At 42.8% G+C, this 11,629-nt stretch overlaps 1 protein-coding gene across 1 annotated transcript in view; it reads right to left on the reverse strand.

Annotated features, from left to right (window-relative positions):
• The window catches only part of fhip1aa (FHF complex subunit HOOK interacting protein 1Aa), an 18,878-nt gene extending 9,198 nt beyond the window's left edge, over nucleotides 1-9,680 (reverse strand). Inside the window, exons 1-5 of the mRNA XM_010791621.1 lie at nucleotides 9,522-9,680; nucleotides 7,221-7,441; nucleotides 2,079-2,753; nucleotides 618-776; nucleotides 422-508 (exon numbers count right to left, since the gene is read on the reverse strand). Coding sequence (XP_010789923.1) covers nucleotides 422-508; nucleotides 618-776; nucleotides 2,079-2,753; nucleotides 7,221-7,328 — 1,029 coding nt within the window. The 5' untranslated portion in view covers nucleotides 7,329-7,441; nucleotides 9,522-9,680. The remainder of the gene's footprint in view (nucleotides 1-421; nucleotides 509-617; nucleotides 777-2,078; nucleotides 2,754-7,220; nucleotides 7,442-9,521) is intronic.
• Nucleotides 9,681-11,629: the final 1,949 nt, after the last annotated feature.

Here is an 11,629-nt window from a genome sequence, read left to right on the forward strand (position 1 = left end):
ATACAATTTATTTTGAGGGTTTTTCACAAGCCATGAAATGGGAAATAATCAGCTCTAACGAAGAGTGGATTCAAAGCAACAATAAACATGCTTGCCATGTTGTGTATTTGGTGGTATTTGGTTGTCAACCTATTTGCGAAATGTTGAAGTGATCCTACTGACTGTATCTTTATTTCTTCTGTTTTTGTTTTGTTTTTGTCTGAGATGGGAATGTCATCTCCTATATGTTATTATGTCCCTGTTTGTGTCTATAGCCTGTAAAAATAAAAAAAAATAAAAAAAAAAATATATATATATATTTGGCAGCCCACTTGCAATGCCTTCGCGGACCACTAGGGTGCTGCGGCCCACAGGTTGGGAACCGCTGCTATAGATGTAAAGCAGAAGAGGCATTGCATAAGGTGAAGAGGAGAATACTGACCTTGTGCAGAGCTGGTGCGAGGACAGGCACGAGGAACCCGTTGTAGATGTAGCCAACCAGCTGGTCTCTGATATCAGGGTGGGCCACCTGGGAACGGTCACATGGCGAGTCAATAGTGCATTCAGGCAGAAGGTGGCAGCCATTCAACACGTGTACATACATATTTCATGTGTGCAGCCTGGTCACATGTTTTCACCTGAATGACGGCGTTGCAGAACTCCAGGGAGTTGAGGAACTGGACGAGGGGGGGCATCTGCAGCCAGTCCTCTCGGTGCAGGCAGTGCCACTCCTCACCGGGAACCTCCAGCTTGGTGGGCAGAGACGAGTAGAGGCCGCTCAGCCCTGTGGCCAGCACCTGAGGAGAGAGAGAGACAAATAAGATGTTACTCCAAGGATAAATAACAGCGAGAAAACACTTGGCGTTTTTCTCTGCCCTTCAAGCTACATAAACAATATCTGTCTCTTGGACAAAACATAGAAATCCTTCTCTCAGTGGCTGAAAGATCTCTCAACATATTGTCTTGAAACATTTTATTAAGTGGCGAAAGAAGACCTTTTAGAAAATATGCGTTTACATTTGAGTTTGTTTTCAAGTGTTGAAAATATTATGCACTATAATCCCTTTTTAATTTCTCTATTAGGCGACACCCTTTATTCCAAAGAAACAGTGTGCTTTAAACCTAGCATCATATGATACTCTGACATAAAGTGAATACAGATAGAATATAATGGGCTTCATTAAACATTTATGAAGCAGTGTGTGGTATAAAATAACTGTATCGAGCAGTCAGTGTACGTTTGAGCTTCACACAAAAGATTTATAAAAGTGTTTTACTGCTCGCTACAATGCGCAACACTTTTGCATATCATTTCTTCCTTTCAATTTGGATAATGTAATGCGGATGCTCTGCAGCAGCCTACGTATCGCCTGTTCCTCCTCCTCACACAGCACGACAGCATACATAAAGATTTATACCTCCTACAGGTCAGCTCTATAAATATTAAAGCAGCAAAGAGTTTTATTGCCTATAACTTTACTGGCATAGGCAAAATGAAATGGTAATTATATCACTAATGAATGCATTACAGTCAGAAAGCGTTCCATATAACAAACACTCACTATTAATATGTTTTCTCTTTATTGTTAGAGATGTCATTTCAAGTATTTACAAGGTGAGATTTAAAAAAACAACCCTGCAGTCTAATTCAACTGTAGGACGAGTGTATCATTAACGTTGCATTGATGTATACATCCTCTTCTATAGGATTATCCTTGGAGCTGCCAGCGGAACCAATTCAATTCAGACTCCAGTTGTTAAATTGGTATGCTATCAAAAGCGTTCTCAATGCGATGTCTGCAGCTGTGGGTAAAAGGCATTATTTACATGGGATAAGCTCGCAACCGTGCCATAATCTCATGAATGCCAGACATTTGTTACATTCACCGTGATGGTGAATTGTTTCAATTGGCTTCATGAATTCATCTGCATTTGTTTGCATGATTATAATGCTCAGGGTAAAAAATAAAGTCTGTGTTTTTAGAGAGGCTGTCAGATAATAAGGAAAACAAAATTCCTCATACAGGAAGGTTATGTTAGTTTGTAGAATTAAAAGCAGATGGACTGAATAATCAGAATCCTCTGTTGTTGGGACTGACCGGACAGAAGTATGTATTCTCTGCGACATGTTTGGCCACTCTCTCGTTCTCAGCAGACAGCGACATGATGAGCAGCAGAGCGTCTCTGGCCTGCTGGCCCACCGTGCCCTCCCGGTGGATGAAGGGGATGAGCAGGGAGAAGATCAGGAAGTTAGTGGCCCCCTGATCCTCGCTGGTGTGGAAAAACAGCTCCAGAATGGAAGGGTCCTTGGCCAGCACGCAGCAGAGCTGGTTGAGCAGCAGCACCAGCTCCGCCTCCACCTGCGGAGCCGCGGTGCCGGAGCAGGAGGACAGCAGCATCATGAGGGGCCGCAGGATGGGCTTGTGGTGCAGGAGGGGCTGCTGCGCCTGGCCCACCAGCATCTCGTACATCTTCAGCTGCTCCAGCTTCATGTCGTCCGTGAACTCTCGGCGCAGGCTCCACACGAACAGGCGCTCCATCACGTTCTCCATCACCACAAACTCCAGGATGGGGCCCATGGCTCCGGCCTGCCCGCTGTCCTCCTCCATCAGCAGGAACAGCATGTGCTCCACATAGTTCTGCACGGCGTTCGACTCGTCTCCGGGGATGGGGCCGAACCGAGAGGCGCCGCTGGAGCTGAGGCTGATGACGCTCAGGGGGTGCAGGGTGGAGCTGCTGCGCAGGGGGTCATGCTTCTCTAGGATCTTCACCACCTGCAGCAAGAGACAAGAGGAATATATTCATGTTAAACTGAACACATTGTCATATCATACTTTTTTATTCAATAGTAGTTTTGTTACAGGACATTTCTTTTAAGTTAGACGTTTTTGTCCTTTGGCTAATAACTACATTTAAAAACATGGAAAGGGACATAGCCATTGCTTTTATAATCAGACTTTAAAATAAAGCTTTAAGAGATAAGGCTGATCAAAAACTGGTAAAAACAAAACATTATTTTGACTTGAATTCTTTCTTCAATGTATATGTATCATTTGTTTTCCTTCTTATAAAACACAAACAATTCAGTGTGAAATAGGAACATTTCTTATTGTTGGTCCACCAAAATAGTTGTATACACGAGAAACACTGCTGCACTCCGTTACAGACTGACGGCCAACATTTTGAAGAAAACGAAGTGAAGATTGACAGGAAGTCAATCAACGAAATCCAAGGAAGAAGCAGATTGATCGCTGGGATTTAAAAAGTGCAAAAAGCACAGAATTGGTTTCCATTTGTGTCGACAGAGAGGATTTCTACCTTTACCACTCGCATATAATGTAAAGCATATGCAGCTACCCTGCAGAGTCTTGACCTATGGTACAAGTTTCTCTTCTTTTGTGGCAGATTCATCTTATTTGTATAGATATTGCCTGCACAGGTAAACTCCTTCTCTTCTCTCTGGCAGGTTAATTATCAACAATGATGGGGTGTAAACAGAGCCGCAGCACAGTGCAGATCAACTCAGATTGGTGGCACACAGTGAAACAGTCCTTTGTGTATCCAGCCCCTCCCTTGTGTTTCGGCTGCGTAGAAACCAGAGTCACAATAATGGAGCCAGTGTCCCCGGCCTGCCAGTGCTGCCATGACAATAACTGGCTGAACACACGAGAGCCCGGCCGGTGGAAACAAGAGAGCAGAGTTTATAATACTCGAGCTCGAAGGGGCCGGACCTGATCCGACTGCGGCCATTACTGCAGTGACAGGAAGGGCTCAGGTTAGAAAAATCAAGTATGACGTATGGAGTCAGATTAATAATGATACTACGAAGGTCAGTTTGAGACCAGGTTAATGTTTGTTAAACTATGACGCCTTCAGTGTGATTGATGATGTGTTGCCTCTATGGGTTTAGAATAACATTTCTACTGCAGGGATATGACCTTTAGAAATAAAAGCTGCTTTAAAAAAGGTGTTAGAAATAAACAATGTGTTTCATATGTAATAATCTCAGCTGCCAGGGAGTAAATGCTGCACTTTCACCTTCCCCACTCAGCGAGGTGCCCTTAAGCAATGCCCAAACAGATCAGACAAGGTGTGTACAGGTGTGTGGACATCTGTGAAAGTCTTTGAAGCAAAAGCACTGCTCTCAGTGAGGCTGCCCTGAATAAATAAAGGTTAAAAGATACGCCCACTGAAGGGAAAACTAAACTAGATCAGAAGAATTTAAAACTCAAAAAGCAATAATTAGGTAACACAGATGGTTGAACTTCTCTTAAAAAGTTGTGACAGTACATCATACCTCATTCACACCAACGCAACTCCGGTTCAAGCTCCGTGCTAGAGCTTTTCAGGTTCAGAACCGGTTCTTCGGTTTAGCTCCGGCTCTTTTCACATTGCCCAGAGTCCGACTGGTGCTGCGTCATTGCGTCATTGCGTCATCGTTTGCGTCATGACGTAACCGTTTGCGTGCCTGCTTCATAAAGCCAAACCGCGCGGAGACCCCTCACAGCTGACACCAGACAACAACAACAATGGCCGATTGTGCTCCAGCTTCCTCTGTACCTCTTCAGAAGACCAGATTCCCAGTAGGTAGCTGATCTCTTCAGTGGACCACTGCTGCTTGTTAAGTTTCTCCATCGTTGTGTACAAACTGGATAAAACGCCGGCTTTTTGTTGTTGTTCAGGAGTTGATCCCGCCCCTGCCCCCGCCTCGACATAAGCGTGACGTATATGTGGTGCTTTTGCTCTGGCCGGACAAGTTTTTGGTGCTCAAAATGAACCGGATTCCAGAGCTAAGAGGCTGCTCCGCTGCGGTGTGAACAGGAAAACCCGGTGCTTTCAAGCTCCAGCTCCGAACCGGCCCTGAAACACCGTTGGTGTGAATGAGGTATCAGTTCTATTTCTACGCAGATTACAGTCAAATTGGCTGAAGCAGGTGTGAGTGTCTTTTCTTAAAACTGCTATAGTTGTAACATTAGTCCACCCACAAAGTAAAGGCCCAGATAAGTGTTTTGACATGTATCTTGTGTATTATCAATGACAGTAGTGTAACACTTAACATCTGAGCTTTCATTTCAGTTGACGGATATTGACAGAAATGTTTTGGTTACCAGCGAAACAAAAGAAATCTGTCACTCCAGATTTTCTCAACTGCACACTGGATGGGGGTGTTTCCACATAAACTGCACACGTCACTAAACAGAAACAGTGACAGGTTTATTGAGGGCCAGACACTGAAGTAGTGTCAGTGTGGTCCTTGTCATTATGGCTCTTCACTGTCTCTAGTTATCTGTATTTTGCAGCCACAGCAACAGAGCGATCACTGAGAAAGTCACAGTAAACACACAGCACTGCATGAGGCCTGCAGAGCGACAGATAACACAACAAATGATCATAAACCTTATCTTCCAGTGCAACAGGAAGAGCTTGTTACAGAGGGAAAGGCTATCACTACTTACAACACCTTACTCGGATTTCAAGGTTTTCCGAACTGAAACCAAAGTCAAGAGCACTCTTATCGGGCTGCAGATTAGCTAAGCATGGTAATAAGACTCTGCAGGAGTGAAATTGTGCTGCCAGTTTGCCTAAAGCAAAACAAGCTTTATTAATCTGGAACAGGGAGTACTCATTTTGTCTGCTCATATGCTGGGACTAGTGAAGGAGTATGCCTAGGAACATTTCAGAAAAATGACGGAGACAGGACTTTATGCAGGAGTCGAAAACAAAATAAAATGTAACCCTACCATCATGATCGCTGCAAACTCTGTCTGCCAAGCCTGCTAAACCTGGCAACCTACTATAACAACTTTGTATTCAAAACAATAAGCTCACTTACAACACAGTAGTCCAACTTCAAACTAAATCCAACAATACATCTAACAGATACATCCACACAATGCATGTCCCTGGAAACATTTATCTATTCCAAAAAGGTATAAAACTGGTTTGACAAAATAAATCTGAGCACCAGGCCCACTTACTGGAACATACTTACTTTTGTGATAAGTACAATTCCAAGGTCAATAACGAAACTAATGTAAAATCCTCAATAAACTATGGAATGTAATATACATCCGAAAACACAAGGGACCAACAATAATAATAGATTTAGCATATAACAATTGTGCCAATAACTCGTGACTTAAAACAAAGTTCCCCTCCAGACATTTTCTAAGACGTACACTCTGTTCTGAATAATGACGCGTCTCATTCAGTATTTTTTAAGTACTCTTAAAATTACACCTACTCTTTCTCCCTCTGTGGCAAATCCATGATTTATGAATACGCAATTATCCTTCAGTGCAAAAGTTTAACTACTGACCGCAAGACACCTCCTACTTCACAAACAAGATCATTCTCAGGTTTGTGTGCGCTTTTCTGCATCGCATTTTGTGAATGGTCAAATATGCAAGTTGTTATATCACAAAATCAGGCTTTTAAGTATGCAACTTTCCTCCTTCATATGACGATTGTGAAAACAGCCTTCCGGCGTCTAACAGAAATACTACTTTATTTCTCCCTCTCTGACTCCAGGGCAGCAACACTAAACTGCAGTGTGGTTATGGTCAGGGAGCGTTGGCAGTGTGAAGCGGACAGCCTCAGACTCCTGGCTCTCTGCAGCAGCAGTGTGTGTCCCTGTTCACCCCTGTGGGTCCTGGCAGCCTGAGAGACCTGCTCCTCCTACGCTGAGAGGAAAAAATGATACACAGAAGGACAACTGAGTCCAGGCACTGAGGGGTCCGAAAGTGTGTTTTAACCAAGTGTCAGCTGCCTTTATGTTGGCATAAGTGGCTGTCAGTGTGGTCTGACTCTTGGAGGCGCTCACAGCTAAATTGAGATGTGTTTTTATTACATGTCTCACAAGATGGGCTTGCAGGGAGGGCTGTATGAGAAAAATAAAGCCATTTTCTTTTTTTTTTTAAATATAACAACAAAAAGAGTAAAGTAACTAAATCTATGAAATAAGTGTAGTGGAGTAAAAGTACTATATCTCCCTCTGAAATGTTGTAATGAAATGGAGTAAAAGCAAAAATCTCTACAAAATGTGAATACTCAAGTAAAGCACAATAACCTCAGATTCCTACTTCAGTACAGTACTTGAGGGAATATATCTGTGTGGTTTAATGCTCATGTGCAGAGCTTCTGAGAGTGGTTTTGACCTTTTCATTTAACTGGGAGCCGTGTATTTCCAGTCAAACTAATCCTTTAAGTGAATAGACTCTTGATTTAGAGCTGGCGTTTACCTGAGCCCAGTGGTTCTTGAACACAATCATGCAGGTCTCTGGATCCACCCCCTTCAGTACCAGAGCCTGCCCATCTCGATTTCCATTGGCAACCATGGAGGCCATCATGGTGACCGGATCACACGCGGGTTAAACCATGTCAGAGGCAGGAGAGGGAGGACATTCCTGACTGCTTACTGCGTGCAACCGTAACCAAAGAGGGAAGCATAATCACAGAGGACCTGGGGAGGCAAAGAAAAAACAAACACAAGCAGATATTATTATACACAGGGCTGAAAAAAGTTCATAAAATAGCAGCACAGATGCACAGATATGACTGGAGTGCATTTCTCTCCCTCTGCATGGCTAGACAGCAGCTATGACAGGCATGCAGGAAAGAGAACAATAACAGGCGATGTCAGATGACTCCACAGAGGAGACACCCAGCTCCACTTTGGTTCACAGTTGCCTGTTGCTCTCTGGACTTCGGACTGAGCTGTCAAATTGCTTTTGGACTACCTCAGACGCCCAAAGTGGATTCCTGCAGGTCCCCTGACATCACTCTCATTACACAAACAGTTTCTGACATCAGAAAGCGAACAGCGAGTGGGTGTGAACAACTCAAGAGGGAAGCTAGGGGGGAGAAGACATCTTATTTAGGCAAGTGAGTTCTGCTTTGCTCACATTGCTTGCTTGTTTTTGGAAAAAAAGTATTACTTATAGTTGAAAATAGCCTGAGGGCAACTTTGTAGATCAGATCCAACACTCACATTGGCACCGTGGACATTTGGAAGACGACCACTTTTTCCCCCAGAAAGGAACTCATTTGTTGGTTTCCTTGGAGAAGAAATTACTGGAAAGATTGACTCTGCTAAACAAGACAGTCTTTTTTATTTAAACACTGGGAACAGAAATAGTAGAGTGTTTGTTTTCTTTAAATATGAAAGAAAAAAAACGTAGGATAAATCCAGTTCTCTGCAATAACACTGTACAATGTTTCCATGACACGCCTGCACTCCAACAGGAAGGATGTCAGGATTTGCCTTATCTGTCTGACTTTCCCCTGCGTGCACAGTGAATGTTTGTGACGAATATCATTACAATTTCAAATGATGTCACATGTATATGAAAATCATAGTCACGCTCAAAGGATAAGACTCAACACCCAGGAGAGCAGCTCTGTGAGACTGTATTTTGCACCATGGTGTTTTTAGCTTTCATGCTAACATTAGGGCGGCGAAATCTACAATTTGTTCTGGATCAAGCACTTAAATGTTTTGTCAGTGAAATGTCACTTCTAGTTATTAATGGCCATGCCAGTTTCTCAAATATGTTTTTAATGTCTTGTTTTGTCATTACTAAATCCAAAGATATTGACTTTAGCGTGATGTGTAATAAAAACAGAGAAAAGCAGGAAATCTCCTTTTTACAAAAAGCTGAAAAAAAACATTTGCTGCCATTTTTGTAAGAATAATAAAAAAAAAAGTTAAATAATCAGTTTTGCATCCATTAGGACATAAACGAAAGAATCAGAAAATAACATGTTTAATTTGTCCCAAACCTAGTGATGGCACCAAAACAAAGGTCCAAAATCTTACACTTTTATACCAATCCTTTAAGGAGATGTTGAGATATTTCACTGACTCGGCTGGTGGTGGTCGAGGTAGTGGACCACCAAAGTTATCCTGAATCATTCCCAAATGTTATTGAAACCCAGCCAATTCTTGTCAACACATTTCCCTCAAAACCACAAAGGTAACATGGTGGCACTAGAGGAAAGGTCAGGGAATCACAAAAGCTGGTTCTCCTCATCCTCAGGGGAATATGAACTTCTTGTTCATGTATCGTAATCCATCTAATGGGTTCATAAATATTGCCCAAAGCTCTGGACCAAATGACCAAACAACATCCCTGGTGCCACACCGCTAGCGTGGCAGAAAGGGACACGACACCAGGACAAAGTTAAACCCTCACACACAACACAATGCAGGATCATGTTAACTCCACAGGGGATCAACTGTAAGACACGCAGCAGCTGCATGCCACAACACAAAATTAGAGCCTTTAGCTCCTGCCCCTTAATGTGCCTCTAAACCAATCACAGCTCATCTCCTTCTTTTGAATCCAATTGTGCCAGAGTAACACAGAAACATCCCCACCAACCACTGAGTTCAGGCATAACAAGGAACACACAGTCAAACTTTCACCATCTGCTTCCAGTTAGGAGAAGTGCCGGCTGGTTGGATTCCTGACGAGGAATGTAAAGGCAGCGTGGAGAGTGTGTCTGACTCTGTGTGTGTGCGTGTGTGTGTGTTTTCTTACCTCTGATAAACCATCTTTAACAGGATTGTGGCGCTAAGCAGACGAGGACCTCATTCTTGACCTGTCCTGTTGTCACACACAAAAATAAGAGAGAGATGTCAAAGAAGAAGCAGGAAATGAGTGTCCGTGTGAGAGGCAAGGCATGTTGGGAAGTGACGGGACGTGAGTAAACCTCTCCGAAAGCCACTTGGACGGAGATAGAGAGGGAGGAGGTTTGATGAAGGAGGGAGGACAGAGCAGGAGGGGGAGGGAGTATAAAAGGAAAAACATGGTTAGAGAGAAATTCTACAGGAAAGGAGGAGGTACGAGTAAAATGACAGAAACAGAGTAAAAAAAACAGTATAGAAAACAGTTGTTTCGTAACAGCACGCTTGATATTTCTGTAGGAATTTAAAATCAATGTCTCATCATCATCATGTTATCTTCAGTTTGAGAGAATTACACTGTTGTCACTTCCAATTAGTCTTGTCATGTTAATTGGCATCCTACTCCACTGTGAGAGGCCCACTTCTCCGCAACATTACACCAAGCCGCTGTGAGAATCAGATCATGTGATGCAGCAGCTTCAAAACATTTTATAAATCATATTTACAAAACCCATTGACCGCAGAACCTCACTGCAGTAGATGTTTTGGTCTGTAACAATCTAAAATCTTCTTGGAAACAAAGCAATCTTTCGTGAAAGTGTAATGTCGTGTAAACCGAGCGAGTGAAAGGGAGACAGATGGAGATGTGTGTGTGGGTGAGTGTGTTAAATAGAATCATCAAACACTCATTTCGTTATTCATGCTGGGTTTGTGCCTCTCGATGCAGATTTTCCCCAGCAGCACCGAATAGACACCACACATCGAGATTAACATTAGATTTAATATAATTTACAGGAACTTGTAAACATACAAGTAGACATTTAACATTTATCGGCTTATTTAAACACCACCGACAATCAATTGTTGTTAAAGTAGTTAATCGTGCAAGTTTGAGAGAATAGTATGGATGTTTTCAGTATTTTCTGATATTTAATAGACCAAATTATTAATCTAAAAAATAATCAGCCCTTTTTAGTTGTTCAGTGTTACAACATACTTCAAGATTAGCTTGATGTAAGCAGTGAAAAGCTTCTCTCAGACAACAATAACCTTCCTCCCCAAATCATTTCAGTGTTAAACTATAAGCCAAATAAGACTTGGATTGACCAAATCATCACAACAGAGTCTGAGTACCAGCATCTTATTATACTAAATAGGAAATGCTCGAGCAATTCTCCAGCTCACGAAAAGATCGACCACTTGTTTTTAAGGAAGAAAATTCGCTTTTTCCAACAAATGTTGTAAAGTGCTATTACGGCCCGTCCATACGGCGGCGTACATTGAAGCTTCAACGCAGCTTCCCATTCCCTCTGAATGGGGTGACGTCACGCTTTGCCGAACTGCATTGTGGTTCCGTCGCTTCGCTTTGCCTCCGTTGCTCGCTTCAAAAGTTGAGAAAAGTTCAACTTTTCAAGCTCCGACGGAAACGTCAGCCAATCAAATCATATACGATACGATACGATATACGTACGATACAATATACTTTATTGTTCCCGTAAGGAAATTTGTTCTGGACTCCGTCCTGCAGTTCCGCATACATGTACATATACAAACATAGTGGACATTAAGAGACATACACATATCATCAGTCATACACCGTTTGAACAAACAAAATACACAGACGCACATACTGACAATGGCGACCTATTGCACTACCTCTCAAGGACAGTGCCAGTACAAGCTCAAGCCAATCAAACCACGTGCTTGTGTGTCCGGGGCGGGAGATTCATGTGATTGGTTGTTGGTCGAGCTTCAGACACGCCCACCGGCAAGCTTTAATGCACGCTGCCGTGTGGACGCTGCGTTAATGAAAGTCATGACCTACATCTTGCTCTCTTAACAGTAACTGCTGTCACACAGAGGGAGAGCCTACGTCACTGCTCTACTTGCTCAAAATAACCTCAAATACTGTAGAGCAGTATGGGACGAGCAGAGCACACTAAAATATAGGTTGTTAAAAATACACATGTTGAGAGTGTGTGTGTGTGTGTGTGTGTGTGTGTGTGTGTGTGTGTGTGTGTG

The sequence above is a fragment of the Notothenia coriiceps genome, unplaced genomic scaffold (assembly GCF_000735185.1).
Source record: "Notothenia coriiceps isolate Sejong01 unplaced genomic scaffold, NC01 NC01_scaffold00035581, whole genome shotgun sequence".
Lineage (NCBI taxonomy): Eukaryota > Metazoa > Chordata > Actinopteri > Perciformes > Nototheniidae > Notothenia > Notothenia coriiceps.